General features: G+C 38.0%; 2 protein-coding genes across 2 annotated transcripts; one reads left to right on the top strand and one right to left on the bottom strand.

The window, feature by feature from the left end:
- The first annotated feature begins 230 nt into the window (after nt 1-230).
- On the top strand, nt 231-9,097 carry LOC139954234 (ras-related protein Rab-43-like). The gene is made up of 3 exons (XM_071953953.1): nt 231-547; nt 4,417-4,600; nt 5,584-9,097. Exons 1-3 carry the CDS (start codon nt 350-352, stop codon nt 5,832-5,834), a joined length of 633 nt encoding a protein of 210 aa, XP_071810054.1. The 5' UTR covers nt 231-349; the 3' UTR covers nt 5,835-9,097.
- A 2,961-nt stretch (nt 9,098-12,058) lies between these two features.
- LOC139933909 (haloacid dehalogenase-like hydrolase domain-containing 5) lies at nt 12,059-23,782 on the bottom strand. Its single transcript, XM_071928141.1, has 8 exons — nt 23,626-23,782; nt 21,643-21,855; nt 21,038-21,150; nt 18,645-18,741; nt 17,697-17,905; nt 16,836-16,881; nt 15,725-15,867; nt 12,059-14,701 (listed from the first exon to the last, which is right to left on the bottom strand). Exons 1-8 carry the CDS (start codon nt 23,734-23,736, stop codon nt 14,239-14,241), a joined length of 1,395 nt encoding a protein of 464 aa, XP_071784242.1. The 5' UTR covers nt 23,737-23,782; the 3' UTR covers nt 12,059-14,238.
- Between the last annotated feature and the right edge of the window lie 701 nt (nt 23,783-24,483).

Here is a 24,483-nt window from a genome sequence, read left to right as displayed (position 1 = left end):
TGACTCCTCTTCCGGTTTATAACTTAACGTGGTATCCGGCTCATTGCAACGATTAAACAATGCATAATCTGTTAACCAGCCAATTATAAAAAGTTGTATTCCTAGGTACGTGTGGGCCGTTGCAAAATTGTATACATGTAGATTCTGCTGTGATAGGATTAAATATAACACATAAATGAACAAAAACGATGACGAGCACGATGATGATGTCATCAACTCCATCTATAAAAACGTGAACTGCTCGGCTGCGGTGTGTCTCTCATCATAAACCTGCCGATTTTCACTGATTCATCAAAAAATGTTTAACTTAGAGTAATTTTATCTTTTGCACAAACTGAAGGAGGGAAGGATGTCGTATCCATACCATATGGAGTCTGATGACTCTTTTGATTATCTGTTTAAAATTGTGTTAATCGGCGATGCCGGAGTAGGTAAAACTTGTGTTGTGCAGCGATTTAAATCTGGAACTTTTCTGGAGAAACAACATAGCACAATCGGAGTTGATTTCACAATGAAATCACTAATCGTTGACGGCAAGAAAATTAAGGTAGGTGAACCGTTAAGATGTCATTATCAGTATCAGCATGTGAAACATCATCGATGGTCAAGCCTGAGTTTTATTTTGTTCTTGCATTATTAGGGAACTCCTTTGTTATTTTTTGCCTGTTTGTATTTTTGTTTTACAAATTTAAGGTTTGTTTATATTTATAAATTATTTATAAATTATAAATTAAACCCATAACCTTCCTCTGCTACACACCATACAGAGAGAAAGACACTGGTACTGCATTAACCTACATGGTCATTAATCATACTTTGCATTTATTTATACCACATTTTTGGTATAAATCATAATCAATAGAATTAGCCAGCAACCAGCAAAAGGACCTATTTCTAACTACATGTATTACTATACTACACAGGTCCTTTTGCTGGTTCGTTGCTGGCTAATTCTATTGTCGGAAAAATTTCCATATATCCTGCTACCATTTTTTCAATAATTTGTAGTTTTAATATAACAAAGGGGATATCTCAATTGAGTAAATAACTAAATTTGTACTAATTTATTCCATAACAAATGAACAAGTGGTGGCAGGATACGGACATTGTTTTCTCAATTAAGAAAATAGGGGGAAATGTCTGTATCCTGCCACAAGAAACAGAAAATTCACAAATAAATGATTAACTGCTAACATTATTTGTTTGTATAAAATCGTATCAATATTTAATTTAGACAGGGTTGTAGGGGCAACAGCAGGTGGGAGTCCTCCATGCCATTAGCAGCGATTCTTGTTTTTATTTAGCATGGGATGTGAAATAAAAGGTATGGCTGCAATTGATTATCGTGAACCAGCATTGCAAGCAGCCTACTACCATTCATTGATGGCTCGGAAGCAGCCATTTTGTTACAGAAATTTAAGGATTCTGAATGACAATGAAAATGGTACATGTACGCAGCCAGGTTTTCTTTTTTTTTTTTGTGGAGTGAATTCACTGAGACCAACATGCCGAGCTCACTGTGAAAACAAGTACACAAGTGACAAAATAGAGCCTACTTTTGGCGAGATCTTATTTCAAAAAATAAACTGCATACTTGTAAACGTGAAGGGCAAAAAGTTTTGAACAGGATGTTGTACTTGAACAAATGGCTTAAATGAGGTTCATGGAGATGATAGCAGATTGAACTTGAGTTTGAGACATTGTACATGTAGGTCAGATAAGCACCAAAGGCTGGCAACGACTGACCAGGCCCCTCAGCTTGGAGACATCTTAGGACTCTAATCTCAGTAATGCATTGATCGAGCCTGAACAGTGAACATGATTAGTTCTATTTCAGGACCTATTTATTCTGACATAACTGATACTCCGAGTAAACTATGAATAATACTCCAAGTTAACATATTTCTGACAATCTCGCTTTTTGTAAGACAGATGGGCCTAAAGGTCACAGGGCGCTTGGCGCCTCTTCTGATAGTGAATTAGTGATGACACCTGGCTGATTGTTCCGCGCTTCAAACTTCCAAAGAAAGGCTTGGGATAGTTCATTCTTTGTTGTTGCCCCTAAATATTGGAACAAGCTGCCGTGTGCTATCAGTGAAGCTGCGTGACAAACCTCACCTGTTTCCCAGCTTATTGATTTTGTTTGTTTTTAATGCATTTTTCTTCATTTCTTTGTATTGAATTATGTTGTTGATTATGTGCAATGGGGTGAGGTGTGGTGTTCTTTGTAGAGCGCCATATCATTGCTTTGTACTATTATTATTTTATTCATTTAATGTAGTTATTAACAGATTACTAGGCTTAGTATTAAGCCTGTAATATACAAAATGAAAACTATGCTCTTGTGGTTGATAATGTTCTAAAGTGATTAGTATATGTGATAATCTTAAAATATAAGGCAGTAGAAAGTAACTCCTGTGTGCTTGGTTTTTGAAAGAGCAAGGGCACCCACAGGCATGTTCTTCTAGTGTAAGTGGCACCCTCTATAAAAATTATAAAAATTTTTACTAGGCCAGAGCATTTCTAGACTGGGCCCCTGTCTTTATCCGGAAGGATAAAGACAGGTACCAGCTATTCAGATCCAGTGATTCCATTGGGTATAACGATACCATTGGATAAATGCAGTGACTGAAAGCTACCGTAGCTGGGTTTGTTTTGATTGGTCTGACTCACCTCGGTTGGCCAATCAAAACACAGATATGGAAAGCTTACTTTCGGTCGTCGGCACGTGTGTGTCCACGTGTGTGGTAGTATGCATACAGTACATGCATGGTGGATGCGGTACTTGCTTTAATGTTGGTGTAGAATTTGTGTGTATCTCTATGAGAGGTCAAAGGTCAAACCACACGCCGGTTTTGTGCCGGTCTCAGGCGTTATTCACGAGCCTCGAGAATGACGTCAGACGTTCAGGCTAGAGCATTTCAAGTGCACCAAGGCAATGACTAAGGACCATGGAGGTAATCACCTTCGTTGCCTCCATGAGGGTACGCCCGGTCAGTCCTGTAACTCAAATACATGTAGATCATTTACTGACAGCCACATAAATCATGTTAAAAATTCAACCTTGATTTAGCCTTGCTCAAGGCAGTCGCATTATTCGCTCCGAAAAGACGCAGCTGTAAACCCACCCGCCGTGTACCCTGTGCATGGTGTGTGCGATCACACCGAATGACCCACCCGTATACACACTGTCAGATCGTACGAATACTGTTCACACAAGTCATCGCACTCGTACACCACTAACCGCATGCGGAGGCCATCAGGCCGACAGCCTTGTCGGGTCTGTATCTTCCCGTTTTAATGTGTTGTATTGAAAAAATTCCAATAGTGGACGAAATTGGGGGGGCTCTAGGATATGCTAGTATGCAGCTCATGAATATGTATATCGTTCGTCAGACCTATCAGACAACACAGGATGTGAGGCAAATGAATTATTCATTTTGGCGTCCAATCACACACGCCTATCATGCTCGCTGAGCGTCCGTGGTGGTGGTGTGTGATGATGTAGACATGTCTCATCTTTCGCGGGCATTATGGTAATGAGCTGACCGTGGGAACTCTTCGCTTATTATAGTAATGAGGTCAGTGGCTTCAACACAGACCCTACAAGGCTGTCGGCCTGATGGCCTCCGCATGCGGATAGTGTACGGGGGCATCGTGTCGTGCGATAGTACGCACAGTGAATACGGGTGGGTTTTACGCACAGTGAATACGGGTGGGTTTTTATACAGCGGCGGTCTTTTTTCGGAGTGAATAATTCGACTGGCTTGAGCAAGGCTAACCATGATTCAGTTATCATCAGATAATCTTCAGACCATAGTGCTGTAGAATTATTTGAACAAGATGAAATAAAAGTATTAGAGTAATAGTATGACAGTTGTTGACAAATAGTCTGGAAAGGCAATAATCAGAAGAATAGGCCTTGTAGAATTATTAAACAAATGCTTTAGAAATAATTACATATTGATGTTCATTTTACAAAGCTTTCGGCAGCTCTATAAAACAACCTTGTTGTCACTAGTGAGTGTCACAATCTTGCCTTTCTATAGAGTGGTATTCGGTTGCGCTACCACTGGGAAAGAGGTTGTACTCAAGGGCAGGAAATATGTAGGTTTATGGCACAAAGGACTAACTGTATAATGTGTGTAGGCCTATTGTACATACGTTCACCACAATATTACAGGATTTCATAAGTTTATGTGATGCGTTTTGGCAATAGTAAGCAATAGTAGTATTTCACCAATAACTGTTTCAGTTGAAATGGCCAATGGTTAATCACTGGTCAATGACAAACATTTATTACTTACAACCCCCAAAACACACCACATGTCATTCAAAACGAAACAGTCACTGGATAATATTGATAATAATTGTGTGGATAATAATTTGGATTTGCTACCTTCTATCTTTTCATAGCTTCAAGTGTGGGACACAGCTGGTCAGGAGCGTTTCCGAACTATCACCCAAAGCTATTACCGGAGTGCAAATGGTGTCATCATTGCGTACGACATTACAAAGAAGGAAACGTTCAATAATGTACCACGGTGGATTGAAGATGTGCAGAAGTATGCTGGAAATGCAGTAGCACAAGTTTTAATAGGTAACTTATTTTTTGTGCATGGGTACGGCCAATGCCTTGGTTAGTCTTTGGTCTACTTTTGACATCACTCGCTTGAAAGTTCCCCGAGCAAACAACATTCTAGTTCAAAAAGCTTTCAGTGTAGCTGGGCCAATGATTTGGAATATTCTTCCTACTCTCATTAAAGAATGTGTTAGCGTATTTCATCTACTGTAATAAAGTTCTAAAGACTTGCCTTTTTCCATATTAATTGCTCCCATGTGCGATATGATCGTGATTTATTAGCGCCTTATCAATTTTAATTGTTAATTTGCAAAAGAGAACACTAACCAGAAGCCTGCAGGGGTTGCCTCATGCACAGGCTGGCGAATTGGGTTGATACATGCAAATTGTAGGGTGACATGTGCAAATTAAGGCCAAAGCGCCACTAATTATTAAATAAATTTGATTGTACAAACTTGACTACACAAACTAACTCTCAAAGAACAATAATACGTTTTTATATAGGGTTTATGTCCACGGGCGTCTGCCATGTTGTTTAACTTTGGAATCAATTTTATAGCATCTTGTAAGGGTTAACAACCAAGCCAGAAAAAACCGGAGCAGACCCCCTTTAATGATAAGTGTACTGGGTTCTTTTACAATTACATGCATCCTACAACACATTTGGTCATGCAGCTTTACCTCACATCCGAAGGATGAAGCAATAATGGTTTTAGTGTATAGCCCATAGGCACAAGTGTCAAGACTAAAATGTCAACTTTATGACACAATATTAATTTGGGTTTTACCGTCGTTTGTTAGCACTGTATACTCAGTACTTTCCCGAACTCTGTGACCAAAATTCACAGGCATATTACTCGGGTAGGATTTGAACCCACGACCTTTGCAATTCTGGAGTAGTGACACAAATTTTAAATAACCGGGAAGCTTTTCACAAAACACAAAACTTTATATTTTTGGGGTTGTAACTCAAATATTTTTTATCAACCCTTTTTTTCCAGGGAACAAGAAGGATCTGGAGGAGTTGAGACAGGTGGATTTTTCAGACGCCCAGGCCATCGCACAACACCACAGTATGATCCAGTGTTTGGAAACATCAGCAAAAGACTCCACCAATGTGGAACAAACATTCGCCCTGCTGGCGCGGGAACTCAAATCTCGGCACGCTGGGGGACCAGCACTAGAAGGCGGAGACAGTTTAAAACTGAACTACAATGCCAAAAGGGTCGATGGATGGAACTGTTGTGGTTGATGGTTGGACGACATGATCACCTTTGTTGGTCCCATTGTGTTTATAAATTAATACTGTGAATAATATGTATTAAGGAAATGCTGCCTCAGATGATACTGTAGCAGTTACGCTGTGTTGAGTGGTGGATAGAGTAGACTCCTGCTATAGGCCTTCAGTGGCCATCTTTGTCTGATACCCTGTGTGATTAACAACAATGTAGTTCAAATTCTCATCTCATAAAAAGGGACCAGACTATTTCCTCTCGCAGCCTCGGTTTAAAGGGTTTGTGTACTTTTTTTAACACAGAACACAATGGCCACAGATTTACACTTACACCGTTTGAAGATAATGATAGTGGAAAGCGTACCTTAAAATATTAGTTGCTAAGTTGCTGTATAGTTTTTGAGAAATGAGAAAAGACAATACTCATGAAAATACGTTTTTACATGCTAAAATGAGATGAAAATTATTTTCATGACATTGTTCTACTCATTTCTCAAAAACTACAGCACCTCAGCAAGAAATATTTCTACGGAAGTTTTCTACTATCATTGTCTTCAAACTGTGTAAGTTTAATGTAAATCTGTGGACATTGTGTTTATTGTCTTACAAAAAGTACGTAGACCCTTTAAGTGAGGCTGTGTTTGAATCGACAGCTTTGGCAGTCACTATGATAGGATTGCTGAAAGTCCCCCTTCTTAGATGTTGTCACTTCTGCCAACGGCTCTAGCCAGCCCTGTAATCGCTTGATTCAGAGTGGGCCGTACACTGTGGACAAGAAGAAATAAAATGGCTTCACCTTTTGTATCATGTAACTTGGTTGATCGTTAGATGTGTATTGAGTAATGCTGACATCTTTTTTGTGTGTCAGTGGCACAGGGTCAAGACACCATTGCTGTTTAATGCAGAAACTGCCCTATATAGGCAGACTGCTAAACGTCCATGTAGTGAATTTTAGTGATATATATATATTTTGTTACACAACTACAGTAGATGTAATGTGTCCCTGTTGAATTCGTCATTTTGAGGGGAATTTTTAAACATTGGTTTGGTGAAATGTTGGGTTTATTTTGGGGATAAAAACCTTTGAGAGGATCGGTATAATTACAGTTGGGTGCTTTAATTTATAAACAAAATATAGCTAAGTACATTTATAGGCTGTTTTTTTTTAGCTGTCAATTTTTTGAAGTGAGTATAAAGTTGCCCAAACAACGACTTTGTATAAAACTGTTGACAAGCATCTTGGTTCAGAACAAGTTCCCTTTTTCTGCCTCCCTACGTTTTATTAAACATTACCCTAGTGCTTCCTGGGTTTTCTTTTTATCTGATCCTCTATCTATTAAAGACCAGAAGAGCTCAGGGCCAATGGGTAGGCCCAAATAACAAACCCTTGGCATTTGGTTAGGCATTCCAACCAATATATACATTGTATGTCTAAAACATGATGGTGTCACCACGGAGGTTCCGACCTTCATGGTGTGACCTTGCTCTATGGTGTGACTGTTGAAGAGAGGAGAATATTGGACAGGGTTTCCTTCAAACTTTGTCAGTGACTATCCAGCAGAACCAGATAGCTTGTCATTCCATTGCGGCCGTTTTCACGAAAACACTAGGAATAATCCTTTCACGAGTTAGGATGAGTAACTCGTCCAAACTTAGGATGTATTTTAATTGTGTTTTTCAATTAAATAGTAATACCTCACTGACTTTTTAAAATGAAAAATGATGTTCAATGATGACGTTGAGTTTGATCAATATCAACCAATTTTGTTGAATATTGTGGGATACTTACTGATAAGACAAAGAGATCTTTGTTCTCCCTCTGTCAACTATAAACAGTTAACTGTTTAGAAAACGGTTTGGAAAGATTTTTCTGATTTTTCCAGGTTTTTTAAAAGAGGATTTCTGGTCCAGTAAAGGTTTTGAGCTCCAAGACCTGACCAATTCCACCAATTTCAAGCCCTGTTAAGATCAGGCCTGTAATTACATGGAGGTCATGGTCTTTGTTGCCCATGGTCTGGGCCATGGTGCTGACTTTACACAATTTCCAGATCCAAACGGATGGTCTTTGCAGAATGAAAACGGTCTTGCCCTTTCAAAGATTTAATTCCAGGCCTGAATTAAGTGTGAAGCTACATGTATGTTTGAATGTAAACAATCACAGCATAATTGTTTTCTATCGCCTGTCATCATCTTTGAAGTACAGTACTACTACAAACTCAATGTTTGTTATTCAGCCTACATGTAAATCCTTCATATATACAGATGTAATACACAGTCGTCAGTCGTATAAATCAGCACTCCATGATTATGATAACACTAACGACATCACATGTTTACCAAAGAGAATTCAAGATCAAAATATACTTATACTTTACATACTCCATATCCTATGGAAGAATTAGTACATAAATTGTGAAATGTGTACGAATGCCATTAATTATTTTTGCTATTAATGGTTGTGTGTGGCATCTACAATGCTGATTAAACCTCAACTAATCATGGGGTGAGGTTTATTTTGTTCAGTCAATGAGCGCCAAAAACTGCCAAAGTGCAATAGTTGGGGGAATTGTTATCATGGTTTGAATTAATGCAATTATTGTCACATTTTGAACAATTCAAAGGCAAGTGTTTATTAGTTTATAGGTCATTCTGTAGTTTTTCTCCCTTCACAGATGACTACCACTATGATGTACAATGTACATACAATCAAGCTCTTTGGCATTTAGCTCTTACCAAGGCCAAATTAATGAATTATCAAAGTGTCTTTTATTCCACATGCTCTTTGGAAACATCCAATTTTGTTATTTTCATAATGGTGCCTTGACAAGAGGGATATGCCAGGGCAATACATCAGCAGAGCTTCTAATGAAAACGGTGAATAAAAAACACTCTAGGGCCACATTTCATGGCTCTGCTTACCCTAAGCAAAGAATCGGCGCTTACTTAAGCAGGGAATTCTGCTCTTATGTTAAGCATACTTCAAGGTTAGCAGGGATTTTTGTTTGTGCATGTGCGAAGTTCATGTAATTCCTTATGGAATGTCAGACCGATTTGTTGTTGATATCCAATTTGGACATGTTTCAAATTCCTGCTCCTAAAGAGTATCAAATAATGATAATTGACACCATTTAAAGCGAGGTATACAGACTTTAAATATATTCCCACCATTGTAATGGCTCCTGAGCTGTGTGTTGAAAGAGTTCTGACAACATGCGATTTAAAGCCATTTTGGGTTTTAAAAAACTCAGTGGTGCGCCTGGGTGCGAGACCAGACTGCCTTGTGGATTGTTCTGAATTTGGACAGCAATCAAAAGACGGAATAAAACTGGTTTCTCCATGTCACAAAGCTCTCATCCAGCTCTGTAGGACTCGATCTACTTTCTTTTATAAAAGAGTCAAATCGACCATTTGAATAACCCCTTTTTTGCTATGAAAGTCGCCATCCTGTAGGGCAGATATTTGAAGGGTGACAACATACTCAATCTGGTCTATATTAATATTGAGTTTGACCTTGGAGTCCTTTTTACAATTTTGGAAAGTGTGTGATTGCCTTTATGAATGCAGGGGTGGATTTCACACAAAGAGTTTGGACTAGTCTTATCTCGAGTTAGGACCAGTTACTCGTCCTAACTTAGGACTATCCATGCAATTTGTATATGTCCTAACTCTTTTTGAAATCGACCCCGGAATGAAGGAAATTATTGCGTCTAATTGATGTGAAGTCAAAGCTACCGTATTCACAGTCTTCCGTTTAATGTCCACCTTAATGTAAATTGTAAACACATCATGTGGTTTGTGTCACTGGTTTGTACAACAGAAAAACATCATATCTCAATAAATGGATGTTGTGGTCATGTGTTAAATATGTCATGAGTAAAACTTATTTGATCATAAAGGGAAAAAAGGAAATCTCAATTCATCAGTTTGTTTCGGTAAATTTTTATTGTGTCCACTAATGTCCACTCTGGTTCATTGATGCATTTGCATAATGCTAAATTTGTATTGGTGTGTGGGTTATAATAAGATATTTCTGTATTAAGTATCAGACTTGTTACTGGTCATGCTGCCTCAGTGATGTTTTCATGCACGTTTATTATATTATTTAAATTTGAAATTACGGGTTGTCCCAGGCTTGTTGAGAAATGAGAATTATATTCAAAAATTATAATTCAAGGCCTATTACAGAAGTCATGAGTGTGGAGTGTGTGCACTATTGGTCATCTCACAGAATTGTGTGTACAACTTTATGTTGGAAATGCTAAGCTGTTGAATTTGTATAGGACCATAATGCCTAACGTTTCTGTGCTTGCCTGTTTGTGCTTGTCGGCTTCATGGAATTTAGCGTGCCCTGGGGTGTAACTCTGCAGCCACGTAAATGTACCATCCAAGAATCTCTCCAACGGGAGACTTTCGGGACGCTTGGTGGCAACAGACTTACCAGGTAAAATTCATTGTTCTTGGTTATGTGCGCATGCTTAGAACTACGTAAACAATAGACTTTTACCTGGTAAGTCTGCTGCCACCTAGCGTGCCAAAGTCTCCTATTTTATTGCGGTTCTGAGCCAGGCACTGATTTGTGCACAGTGGAAGACACTTTGGTGTTGACCGATTATGAATTCCTAATTCATCAGGACAACTTGCCATTATAAACACTTAATAAAAATTGTTGTGTCCCGGTAGATTTCATGCAAACAAGATGTCAAAACCCTAGCCTGTACAGTGCTAGAATAAGTTGTCAAATTATTTTTTTTCGCTTAATAAATTGTATATTCCTATGAGAACCGTTTACTATTATTTCCAACATTGTGGCGTCATGCATGGAGGGTCTAGCTGTAAACTCAGTCAAGTGTCGGTGTGGGACCATTTTGTATAAGCCAAAAGTTATAGAAACATTGCACTATTTACCAGCCAAGAACAATTCCTACAATGTTTTCTTGTGTATTGCAATTTGTGTAAAGACGTAAATCACTTTTGGAAGTGCTTTCTCTGGAAATTATTTTTATGTATTTAAAAAAAGGAACTAAAAATAAAAAAATGTTTAACAAAAATTATATCAATATCTGTTCATGATTGCTGCTTCTTGAAAAGTCATAAACCGGACTAATACTTCACCAAGGCAACAAAGGCGATTGCCTACATGCCCCTGGTCATTGCCTTGGATCCCCTTAAAATGCTCCAGTAGATATTTACACTTTTGAATGAATTTCCTCATATGCCTTTAAAACCAAATAGAAAAATGCCTTGGTGCCCTTGCCCTTTTAAAAAACGAAGCATAGGCTACAGTCCTGCATAAAGGCTTTCAACTCTTGCTATGGGACATCGGCTGTTTGGTAGTTTGTAATTGTTGAACTTAGAGGGCATACAAGCAACGACTTATTAATTAATACGACAGACATCCGAGTTGACTCTGCATCATTGGCAGCACAACACTTGTATTTGACAGATTAAATTCATTCCCATACTCCAGTTTTCATTAAACACACTATAAATATCTAACCATGGAGGAAGAAAACCATAGCCAACCTGTATACCATAGGTCCTGTTTTTGTAGTGTTTTGGTGTTGGAGGGGGAAGTTCCCTGGGAATTAAACATGTTAGTCTTTAGGCTGTACTGCTTGTCTGTCACCAGGGTCCAGTTAGACCGAATGACTTCCAATCACAAGGTTGTAGGTTCAATTCTTAAAACCTAACTGCTGATTTCACAATGACTAGACTAAGTATTGTCATCTAGTTACTGAATCACAACTTCTTGATTTGTGCAATTCACAATCGCAGACATTACACAATGTGTTTGTATGAGAGAGATAGGTTGTTGCCACCTTGGTGTTTGCTTAGTTCCCTTCACTGGAAGATAATCTAAGTGAACAAACAAGCCTCTTCCCAGAAATGCTTGATATTGTTGACCCATTTTTTTTTCTGGGCTACTTTTCAGTCTGCTAAATTTCAAATTTTAGGGTATCAGTCGCTACCCACTATTTTAACATTTTCAAAATTAGGAAGCACTTTTAGACCCCCCTCCTGTGTATAAAGGACTATAAAAAAGAAGAAGACTATAATTTTTATTATATAAAACAGAAATAACCTAATAATCTAACAGAACTGAGTACCACAATTCTGGTACTTTTTCCAAACTTTCTTCCAGGAAATCTCAGAAAGTTTTTACTCAACTACCCCCCCCCCCCATCAACCAACCCCCAAAATACAAGACACAAAACAAAAGGAGAAAAAACTAAAACTAGGAATGTGTTTCTCTATGTCCGAAGTGTTCACTTTATTAGTTAACCCTATATTTTTCTCTAAAATTATTTCACCTATTACACCTAGGGTAAAACAATGAAAATGAAAGTAATCATACACCGCAAATAGTCAAATCTGCATTAAATGTGCTTTGAACACAAAGGCTTGACATACAAAAGCATTTCTAGTAAGTTTTCAACTTTTCTTATGAAATATTTAAAACAGTACAGTTGAAAATGAAAGGATGTGCATTATCTGAAACAATGTGGGTGGTACAAATGCTGCTACTTAAAAACCTCTGCATCTGAAATGATGCTGCTCTTATAAAGGCTTTTTATGAAAAAGCCTTAAAATAAATAGCATTAAACCTTCCAAAAGCAAACAAATAACATGTATGAAAAGCATTCTTTAACTTTCACTGTTTTTTTACTTTAAATCAAAATAATATCCACAATTGGTTCAACTCAATCTTCTATAGAAATTAATTTACAAAATGGGTGATAGAATGATAAAATAAATAGTTTAAGAAAATGATGTGTGACTAGGAACACTTGATGTTTGCTTCTGTTTATTAGCGATAGTACAGTGATTTATTTTTTATTCAGAAGTGATATTTACAGAAAATGCTAATATATTTACAGTTGCATGTTCATATGTTAAATAAAGGAAACCTATACAGTACATTAGTTTGGTTAATATTTACCTTGTAAAAAAAAATAGCACAATATTCGTGAGGGAACCAGTTAGAAAAGACGGTATATCACATGATATTGTAGCCAGTAACCAATTTCTGTTTTACCAAGATTTGTCTAGTTGGGTTTATCTTGCAGACATTTTTTAGTCCAAGTTGGAAGAGAGCTTGGTAATCGATGCTTAGCTATAAGGAAACAAACAAACAACTAAATTTAAAGCTTGATTGTTAATTTAATGCAGGATTGTTTATTATCAAAAATCAGAAATAATAATGAATTTATTTCAATCTGAAAGCTCACTGATTACAAGGTTCATAATAAATATTAATCCTCCAGAGAAGCATGAAGTAAAACTGTCAAAGTTGTTGAAACTTCATTTGAAGACCCTGCAACTTACCCTTTGCTTATTTTTATTTGCCGCAAATAAATTAAGCCCAGTTTTAATTACGTTCACTAAAACAAGACCACTTAGTCCTGCAGACCACCCCTGTACAACTAATGTCCCAACTCTATACACACTCCTTGCCTATCAAACACTATAATGCATACTTTGAGAAAAACACTTAAATTATACACTTTTTAAAAAGATGTCAGACACCACCCTATTTAACAAATTTGAAGTTATAATTTACGATGATGAAAGCACGTTTGGCTGAATAAGAATTAGTAAAGGATGACTGAACCTTCTCAGCCAACTCTAGATCAAGTCAGCTCATGTGTAATAATGTTTAAAGGCAGGGCGATTTGAAGTAAAACTTCAAGGAAAGCTTTCTACTATCATTATCTTCAAACCGTGTCAGTTTAATGTAAATCTGTGGCCATAGTGTTTACAAGTCAGTTTCACGACCGAGACTCGAACCCATATTTTGCTGATTCTTAACAACAAAGCTTGTGTCTGGGGTGCTTGACCGCTCACTCACAACACACCACTACATTACCCATAGCATGGCTCAACATTTTGGAGAGGGGGGGGGGGGTCCAAAACAGGGGCAAGAAATCATTTTGTGAGGCTTTTGTAATTTTTTCTGACGCTTTTATTTATTCAATTCCTCTAAAAATCAGTTTTGAGGTTCATGATTTTCACAAATCGAGCTTGGTTTTGCTCAAACTTTCTTTATTGTCACCCATGAGGAAATTATTCTTCTCTTCTCTCTTATGATGAGCAGGGCATTTAAAAAATATCTGTCGCCAAAAACTTAAAACATTCAATAATTTATGGTGCACAAGAATAAATATTTGAAATATTGTTGTTAAATTCTTGAGAATAACGGTGTTTTATGGGACCTTAAAGAGTCCAGTAAAAATATAAAATAGAGCTTTGTTTGCACGTCACACCCAAGCCTTGAATGCAAAAGTGTTTTCAAAAATTGCTTTCATACCGTAGTACAGAATGTGCACAGAAGCAATAAATTAGATGGGTTTTCATTTTAAAGGAGTCACCCATTTCACTCCATTATCACACACATTTTGGCAGAACGATTTGCGGTACAGGCTCACTTGAAACTCTCTCGATCGAAGATGACGTCGATTGCCTCAAGTACATTCTGCGTGGTTATACTGGGTTTAATCAGAGCTTTGTTGTATTCAAAGTCCCTGTGTCCATGGTCTAACTCTAGCGTGGTTTCGTTGAGAAGGCCCACCTCGTTGGGTTTGGAATGCACACCGGTGTAGACGAGTACAGACTCCATACAGACGGAACATCCGTCATCGACGACGTCGTTCATCTTAACCTCCCCCTCACATACATGACTATTGAGCTCATTGATGATGTGGTGACCGCTATCCTCTCCATTGGTGTCTATGTCCGGAATCGGATGATGGCTGTCCGACATGGCAACACCTTGGCGGATTGTAGCCGTATGACGATGACCGGGGACCTTGAGACGACTGTTGGATTTGGCCATCAGGTACTGGTTGTAGAGATTGGCACCGTAGATGTCCGTCATGGGGTTGTCACTAAAATTAATAAGAACAAAAATTAATAAGTAAGACTTGAAAAGCATATTTTGCAGAGATACAATACTTTTAGGTTTTTAATTTACACTTGAATGTCTGGAGTGAGGTGATTTGGTTGAGAGTTCCAGCATCGGGGACCAGCAACTGAAAAGGGCTGGTCCCCTACCCTTTTGTCATGAAAGGGATTGTTAGATTATGGCTGGAGTGCTGAGGTTAAGAGACTCTGGGATATAGTGTCGAAGTATGTCAGAAAGTGCAAATCAATACCGAATAAATTCTTAAATTCAATAGGAAAGTCCCTCAATTCATAAGCAATATACAAACTTTGATATTTTTGACATAGAATTATTCGCTCTCAGGAAGGAAGGGCCTCATGACTGGCCAGAGCCTACATGTATATCCATATCTCTGCAATATATCTTCACTTACTGTAACATTGAAATTTATGCATTGTATGCTTGTCTATACGCAAACTCTTTGCTCTACATAACTAGCGCATTTATTGAGTGTCATTCCTGTAAACGCATAATGAGGACCGTAAGCGCAAAATTCCGTGGTAAGCATTGCTGTGAAATTGAACCCAAGGCAAGTTAATCCTGTTTCGCAAAAGCATGTTACCAGCCAAATCCCATTATGTATACAGTTTCAGAATGCTTCCCTGCTTCTTTTTGCATAGCAGAAAGATTTGCCTAATATGCTAATTGCATAATTTCTGCATAAAAACTTCTTATACAAAAATTGGGCTCTGGCAAACACACAGCATACAGGCCTAAAATGCAGACCACAGCGGCCATGGCCTTGATTACCCCTGGTCTCGGCCTTGGCGCCCTTCAAAAGTTTCCCATAATTAAGATTTTCAAATGGAAGTGCCCTTTTCAAAATGACAATGGCCTTGCCCTTTCAACATATTCAAAGCTGAAATTCCAGGCCTGGGAACATACCATCCCGCTCAGCCATGACCCTTCCATTAAAAAGACACAAAACACACATTAGCAACACACTCTAGTGATTCTATAGACTCACCCTATCGCATAAAGGGTCCTCAGCGGTGCCGTACACCCCATAGCCTGGGCCTGTTGACTCAGTACATTCTCGGCACAGTGGTAGGTTATCTGGCTGGGTTTACCCGTTAGAACTGTGTACAGTAGATCACGCCCTGTGATTTTCTGTGGAAAGTAAATCCATCAAGATATAAAGTAAAGTTACAGTTGCCTTGCATCAATGCAGAACTACTGTATACTGTTAAGATGCCTCCAAACAATTAACAACCAGTGCTCACTTTTAAATAAATAAGCATTTTGAGAGTTCACCCTGTTGAACTGTCCATTGGAAGGGGTCTATTCTTGGCAATGTGTTTGAGAAACCTACAGACGATTCCTTTGTAATTTTCCAGTTGGTTTGAGAAAAATCTTTAGAATGTTTTTTTTTTTTTTTTTTTACATTATTTGGTTGAACAAAGAAAAATATGACTGGTGCAGGATTAGAGCCTGTGACTTCCTGATTAACACCATGAACGAGCCAGCTTTCTACCAACTAAGCTATCTAGCCCTGAAGTTGGCAGTCTCCATATATTAAAAATAAACCATCAGAAACCATAATCCACTCCAATTTTTAAAGACAGTGGACACTATTAGTAATTGTCAAAGACCAGTCTCTTCACTTGGTGTATCTCAACATTACATAAAATAACAAACCTGTGAAAATTTGAGCTCAATCGGTTGTAGAAGTTGCGAGATAATAATGAAAGAAAAAAAAACACCCTTGTCACACGAAGTTGTGTGCTTTCTGATGTTGATTTTGAGACCTCAAGTTCTAAACTTGAGGTCTCGAAATCAAACTCGTGGAAAATTACTTCTTTCTCGAAAACTACGTCACTTCAGAGGGAGCTATTTCTCACAATGTTTTATACTATCAACCTCTCCCCATTACTGGTAATCAAGAAAGGTTTTATGATGATAATTATTTTGAGTAATTACCAATAGTGTCCACTGCCGTTAACCTCTTTCTCCAACATGACATCAAGTCACATGGTATGTTTAATTCAACTCAGGTTCCTGAAGCATTTTTTGGCTGAGGTTTCCCTCTGATACTTTCTGTGCATGCATCCATAAAGTGATTACAATCTATGCCTTACCTTGTACAATGATTCTAAGCAGACCATGAAGGAGCCATGACCCAGCCTAATAGGACAAGAAGAGAGCAACAGTTTACAAAACATCAACAGCATATTCAAAATGGCTTTGTTACCTACAACAATAACAGTTGTAGCTAAGCTCATTTATAACAAACTGTTGTTGTTGTTTACATTTACATTGTATGTCTGTGAAATTACTACGTACTTTAATGCTTCATACATGTACAGTATGACAAAAGCAAAGCTGGAATTGACAGTTACCATAGCAACAGCTTTTCACATGATTCAGTGGTGCATGACAATAACATGTACATGTACAGTCCCTGAGCAAACCAGGGCCACAATACATGGTTGACTGAGCAAGCCAGGGCCATACTAAATGGTTGACTGGATACTTTAGGTTCGCAAGTAAAAAAGAAAAAAAGGAAACTTTATCCTTTTAGTGGCCGAGAACAGTTGACCAGTCCCATCTCAAAGGCGGTCAGGTTGGTGTAGTGGTGTCTTGCCTTGCCTTCCACCTCTATGATCCCAGTTCGAATCCCACCGAGGGCACTGTGTGGATTGGGTTTTCAGTCCCTACTTGACTGCGTGGGAGTTCCCGATCCCTGGAATAATTCTCTGGGGTTCTAAAACTGAAATTTCTTCATTGTCTCCTCTCTTCTCATTCGGCTCTATGGGGCACTATGTGAATCTGGGTTTTCAGTCCCTACTTGACTGCGCGTGTTTTCCCTGGAAAAAATCTCTGGGGTTTTCCTCCCACATCTAAAACTGAAGTTTCTTCAATGTCTCCTCTCTTCTCGATTGGTTTAAATAAGAGCGTTGGGAATATATCTAAATCCAAAAGACCGAGACCGTTCTTACCTTGGGCGGGGGGCTTCAGACATCCACATGAGGTCCACATTGCATCCAAGCACGGGTATATTAGGGTATGGCACATGGTCCAGCGTTTGGTTGAGCTGGCCGTTGGTGATAAGGACATCGAGAATCAGCTGAAGATTGGTCTCCCATCGGACTGGCTCTCCGAATAGAACAACTGCCTCGATCTTAGGAAGGAAAATATCTACGTTGGGCTGAAGAAGAAAAAGAAAAGTATTCTAGTCAGAATAAAATAAGAACAAGTACAATTTGCTGTGGTATTAAATTTCATTCCGGTGCAGTTCTTGTTTGAGCATTGATCTTAAATACTAACTTGTCCGTGTAGTGTGGATGCGACTCATCTTTAATGCCTAAAACTTAGGAAAACACCTCAGAGCCTTTTTCTTTTAAAAACAAAGGAACTGCCATTAGATGCACATTCATGTGCAAAATGCCTAATGCAAAAGCCTCTGAGCTTGTAAAGAGAACAATAAAAAATACAATGAGTGAAAAATAGCTTACAATAAGCAGATAACAAATAAGCAGCTTCAAACAAAAAGTTTTTAACAGAAACTGTGTTGCGAATGTGCAAGAAAGACTATTGCAAAGAAACGCATCAGTGTAAGCGTACTTACATTATATAGGATTTGAGGCATTGCATGGTGGGGTATCAATATATATTTGGTTTGCGGTAACACCATGTGTGTATCTACTTGCCAGGTAGAGTTGTTCTTAGGGAACTGTCTTGCTTTATTCTACTGCCGCGGAGTAGATAATCAGTTCTGAAAAGAACTGTCCTGCTTTTATAACTATTACCAGGGCAGATGGTATAGAAATTAGACTGGACTACTACTTTAGCTTATAGGATCGTAATAACTGTACTGCCGCGGAGTCAGTTCTGAATTGGTCTCAACATTTCGACTAGCTTGCTCTAGTCATCGTCAGGAGACTCACATTGCCTGCTGGTGCTCTCCTCTGATGATCAACCATGTCTAGATGTGGAAACATATCACGTACATCTTCAACTGAGGTCACTTTAGTAAAGCCAAGACTGGGAAGGAAAAGCATGGTTAAGGAAAAGTCTGTCTTTGTAATCCATTAAATCATCCATTGACCAAATGAACAAATTACTTTGACTAGTGTATATATGTAACCGACCCTAACCCTAACAACTGAGCTACAGTGTAGTTTTGAGATGTGCCCTTTTCATCATATCTAAAGTTGTTATAGAAAAAATATATTGTCATTTGGGCTGATGAACAAATCATGCCTACATGGGGTCCAGCCTATGTGGCACTAAATAGTCAACATGTGATTCCACAAGCCCCAGGTAACATACCAAGGTCTATTGGACCATGGAGGAAGAAAAAAATGGACCATGGACAGAGAAAGGAAATTGAACCTTGCTTTAAAAACCTTGCTTTAGCCAGAAACACTAACTGTGGACACATGTGATATGTCAATCACATTCGACCTTGGTCCAGCAGCAGTCTGGACAGATCCTTATGAAAGGACCATAGAACTCCCACTAGCTCTATATGGTCTGATGAACAGGGAGGTAGGATTAGGTAAAAAAGCTTCATGGTCATTTGCTCTGGTCTGAACATTCAAAAATCAATACTAAGTGTCTGCACATGTCACATTGAGAGACAGCACTGTACACATGCTCAGAACATGAGCAGAAACTGGTCTGGTACGAAAGAGGAAGGAACAAATGAACCAAATGGTCAGTTGCATTGCACTTATCCAATGGAATGTGCTACATTTAAATGCTGTATAACAACATTCTAAGAAATTAAGTATGTAATTTCACAGAACTGCAAAATGATACCCACAAGTCACAGAAATATATATGTAATCCTTTTGTGTGTATGTTTCCTTCTTTTCATGTGGGGTTTTGTGGAGGGTTTTATTTAGATTAAAAGCATTTGTGACCTGTGACCGGAAAACTACACGCACTATCCATCACACCACAATGATTCACATGGTGACTAAAGCCCACAAGTAGGAAATCTCCATGACAGTTCTGACGTATCCAGAAATGAACAAATTAAACATGGAGCCTTCCAAAGAAGGAAAAAATAAATAATTATCTGATGTTAAACTGTGACAGAAGGTTTGACATCCAGGGTAGGCTAATGGTCTGTCTGCATTTGATGCAAATGAACTTGTTTGAACAGAGACCATAATGCTTACATTCTGTCTAGCCACAGCAGGGGTTATTACTGGGTTAAAAGTACACAGTTCAGCTCCATGGTCTGACCTTGCAGTCTTACTATTAATGTACAAATTGTGTACTGGTAACCACTGGTTTTGGTAATAAATAAAATTATTAACATCTGTCCATGTAATCAAGTTTGTTTACCAATGTCACTTGTACATTCTGAGAAGAAAATAAACTTTCATTGAATTTTCATTAAGTGGTTTGAATTTAAAGCCCATGGACAATTGTACAATGTTAATGGTATTGTCGAAAACCAGTACCCACACTTTTATTTCTCAAAAAAACTATTGCAGTTCAGGAAAAGATATTTTGAGGACAGTTTTACACCTCGACTATGTGTTTATAGTGATTATAACATGCAAGAACTGCGCACATCTGTAGACATTTAGTTTTCAATTTTACGAATGTTTGTGGCCACCACTTGTAGACGATTGACGATATAAAATATCAAATGGCTCCAAGATTATCCGGCTGTAAGTGTTTATTTATTTTTCATTTTGTTGAATCAGCAACTAACAAAATAGAGAGCCTGATCCACTTTTGACATTTTTAACAAACAATGGAAGTAAAAAATACCCAGAGTTAACGCAATCATGGTTACCACCATCTCACAGCTTGTTGCTGTTAATCTCCCAAACACACAAGAAAATACAGAGTAAAAATGGTTTGTGAGCCTTCCACAAAAAAACCCAGTAATAGCATGAATCAGGTGTTCACCAAATAAAGATCATCAACCTTTCAGCAAAGTCTAAATCTAGATTGGTGTTTGAAAGTATGAGGCCACACTAAATATTGTGCAATATTGGCAGATAAGAAGGTCAAACTCTGAAAATGCTTGATTTGTACACAAAAAACACCAAATAGGCCTACACATGATATAGTTTTGACAGATCCTTCAAGGTTCAAAAGAAAAGTGGACGCTTGTTTTTTTTTGTTTTTTGTTAGGGTTTGTATTATATACGTGTACTGTAGTTATTTGTTCACCAGCTCCTTTGAAATTTGTGCATAAATGAAACTTTTCTAGAGAACAATTTTCAAACATCAAGCATTCAGATAAATATAACTCTTGATAACATGATACTCAACATCTAATATATTATACAGAAGTGATAAAAAAGGATACTATTTAGCGATCTCTTTGATAGGCCCCTGTCCCGAGACAAGAACGTGATTGTCATGGAATTGCGGAAACATCTTGAGCGGGCTGTGGGACATAACCACCTGGTCCGGATGAATCTACGCACAAAAAGATTAAGTCAGGTTGGAAAATATTATCAAAACACAATGAATTTACAAACTAGTGTAAACATTTGAGATGTATTTATAACCTTAAACACCGTTGCAGCTGAACTCTGGCCACACTAAAAATGGTTTTTATTTTGATTTGAGCTCTGCAGCGCTTTACAATGATAAATGTAGTTACATAAATAGGTAGGCCCAAAAAATGTAACATTAAACACAGTTGTGCAGTCAGCAGCACTGTACAACTAGTCCCAGGTTGAACTCTGTTCACTGAAAGGAGCCATGTCGATGTGATTATTTTGAGTTAAGCATGGCTTAGGGTATGACAGCCATAAGTTATAACCTCAAACACAGTTGTAGTAAGCAGCACTGTGAAACTAAGCCAAGCTTGACTGGCCTCTGACCGCTGAGAGTATTCAGTAGCCCATTTTTTATTTTTTTTTAACTATGTGTAGGGGTTAGGACTAGTTACAATAAAGTAGTTACCTTAACGCCCAGCCATTCGGTTAGCTGCTTTGCTTTAGCTTGTCTCAGCTTGTTGCCAGCGTTGGTAACAAACACCGCTGGCACTCGTAGATGACCCTCTCCATCGGACAGCTTCTGGAAGGCCTCGACTGCTTCGTTCAGGACACGCTTCCCGCGTACTAGAACTCCGTCAATGTCAAACAATATGCCGAACTGAGGGGACTGGCCAAATTCCTGAATCGTAGACAAAAATTAATACAAGTAAAAAGAATTATCCATATTTTAAATCGGGCGACAACAAGGAGCTTTAATTGTTTATTTAATTGTTTTTAACTAATAAAAAATTTTCTATGAAAAACAAAGAGTGTCTCGCTCATTTTACTTGGCCCAAAATACACTCAAAATGGAAAATCTATAATCTTTTTAAAATTGTTATTATTAAAACACATTTAATAGCACAATGAGCGCCAGTAACAGGATGAATAGGAACTGTGAGGAAATGTTTAGTCTTTGGATGTGGGAGGGAAACCCCAACTGAAGGGAAACTCACGCAATCAGGAAGGGACTGAAAATCCAATCCACATACAAAGCTTTGGTCTGAGGTGTGATTCTAACCGGGAGTCACGTAGGTGAAAAGCAGGGAAAGTAACACATATACACGATATTATATTTGTTATTTATTTTCGACCAAACATTAATTTCCTTAATAGTTTCTAGTTTTTTAATTGTATCTTGTAAAATGCACTTTTATAAGTCTTGTTGTTTATTGTTATTATTATTATTATTATTATTATTAATTAGTAGATTTTGGATATTATTTATTATTCTTAAATTGGTGATCCGTTAACTTGAAAGTTTTCTTTATAATTTAACCAAACATTAATATCCTTTCTTTAGTTTTTAAAAATTATGTAATTCGTACTGTTTTTTTTATCATTTAATTTTAAACGTAAGTTACTTGAAAAGAAATCAAAGAGGATTCAATTATTAATGTTTGTCAGTTAACGTTAATGAATTAGGAGAGCCATACAGAAAACAATACTCTGACTGAAAGCAAAGAGACATTCCAATACATTTTTTTTTGGCCAACGCAATCGGTAATTTTCAAAAGTGAATGTTGAATATAGAAACAAATGGGTCGCTATTGAAGGCATCGAATAGTATACCCCGAACATCGATGCACACTTATCCCGTTTCATGTACAAAGTCAAAGGACATTACATAGACCGTATACACATGACGTCATTTCAGTACGGCGCCCCTGCATTGAGGTCAAAAGTAGAACGTTCATTGGCCGCCCAATCTATGTGCGTTTCGATTATTTCTTCACCGTTTGACCTCACAGATGGCGACTGGATGACGTCAATGCATAAGGTCTATTAGTTGTTTTTTTTCCAATTCAAAGAAAACATACTTCCCGTCAACCATACAGACCGAGTTGACTTGGGACCGAGTTGACTTGGGATCGAGTTGATTTGGCCTTGGGACCGAGTTGACTTGGGACTGAGTTGACTGGGACCGAGTTCACTTAGGACCGAGTTGACTCATATTGCAGCAATATTTCAGAAAAAAAGTAACAAAGTGAACACCAACTTGGATGTAATTTTCACATTCTTCCTCCATGGTTTACTGAAATTGGATTCCATTGGATTTGATTATTTTATTTTTTCCTCATCATAAAAAACAATGTTTTCTAAAAAAGAATACTAAAAAACCATTGATGAGCAGTCTGGTTCCTGATCGGGCCAGAGGGTTTATGATCATCGCATCTATTCAGCAATTTATACAAGCATTTATTTATCGGGGTTTGAAGATGAAGAACTCCCTTTCAGTTCAGTATAATAATCATAATGCCAAACCAAACACAATGCAAAATACTTTCTAGCAGACAATTCTTTTGAAAAGACACACGATCGACCAAATCGGCAACAAATATTGATTTATCTTCGGAGAAAAAAAAAATACCTTTGATCACTTAGTTTACCAAACAAAAGTATACCATACCTCGTTATGAACATTAAAGGATTGTCTCCGGTTGTTAAAAACGCTAAAATGTCTCCGTAACTGGGAGCAATTCCGTTGCAAAAGTGTCTGAATACACCTCTTGGCCGCCATGTTCAGCCAATATAACAGAAAAACACTTCTTTCTAATCACGTCAGAAAAGCATTGTAACCGGCGTTCCAGCGACAAGAAGGCGACTAATTATCTACTTTAAACTGGTACCCACTAATTTTTAGAATCGGAACGCTCTTAAACGTATGCTTACGTTCAGGTACCATACATATGACGTATTAATAGAAAGTGGGCGTGACCAATGACATGGCACGATTTGTCTCACGTGACCGGACACTGCCCAGAAATGCAATGACGTACCATGTACTTACCCCTATTTATTTGTTGGTAATATATGGAGAGCACATGATGTACAAAACAACACAGAAACTAGTACGGGTCAAACTATTTATTTTGTAAACAGTAAATAATTATTTTGGGCGGACCCCGGTACTATTGTCAACTTTAGAATTGTTGTATCTAGAATTGTGTATCTACTTTGCCAGGTAGAGTTTGTTCTTAGAGAAGCCAGGTAGAGTTTGTTCTTAGAGAACTGTCTTGCTATATTCATGCTATATTCTACTGCCGCGGAGTTGATAATCGGGGGTTCGGGAGACTTCCCAGTTCTGAAAAGAACTGTCCTATTATCAGGGTGGATGGTATAGAATTGTTGTGAGGTTCTTTGCGTTGTCACATCTCCTTTTTGGCCGTACACAAATAAACACGGGCTAAACTGTTAAAATTACCCAAAACAAGATTTAAACAAGTGTATGCTCCGTCGCTATTTTTAAAACCACAGGGCAAACTGA

Source organism: Asterias amurensis, chromosome 2 (assembly GCF_032118995.1).
Source record: "Asterias amurensis chromosome 2, ASM3211899v1".
Classification (NCBI taxonomy): domain Eukaryota; kingdom Metazoa; phylum Echinodermata; class Asteroidea; order Forcipulatida; family Asteriidae; genus Asterias; species Asterias amurensis.
This window is presented reverse-complemented; position numbering and strand designations above follow the sequence as displayed.

What these genes read in the sequence shown, in the direction of transcription:
- LOC139954234 (XM_071953953.1), top strand. Translation starts at nt 350, where the DNA reads ATGTCGTATCCATACCATATGGAGTCTGATGACTCTTTTGATTATCTG. An exon ending in TTGACGGCAAGAAAATTAAG is followed by an intron (nt 548 to 4,416) that starts GTAGGTGAACCG and finishes ATCTTTTCATAG; the next exon opens with CTTCAAGTGTGGGACACAGC. An exon ending in AGTAGCACAAGTTTTAATAG is followed by an intron (nt 4,601 to 5,583) that starts GTAACTTATTTT and finishes CTTTTTTTCCAG; the next exon opens with GGAACAAGAAGGATCTGGAG.
- LOC139933909 (XM_071928141.1), bottom strand. Translation starts at nt 23,736, where the DNA reads ATGGCGGCCAAGAGGTGTATTCAGACACTTTTGCAACGGAATTGCTCC. An exon ending in GGAGAGCACCAGCAGGCAAT is followed by an intron (nt 17,906 to 18,644) that starts GTGAGTCTCCTG and finishes TTTCTTCTTCAG; the next exon opens with CCCAACGTAGATATTTTCCT. An exon ending in TCTGAAGCCCCCCGCCCAAG is followed by an intron (nt 16,882 to 17,696) that starts GTAAGAACGGTC and finishes TTGTCCTATTAG; the next exon opens with GCTGGGTCATGGCTCCTTCA.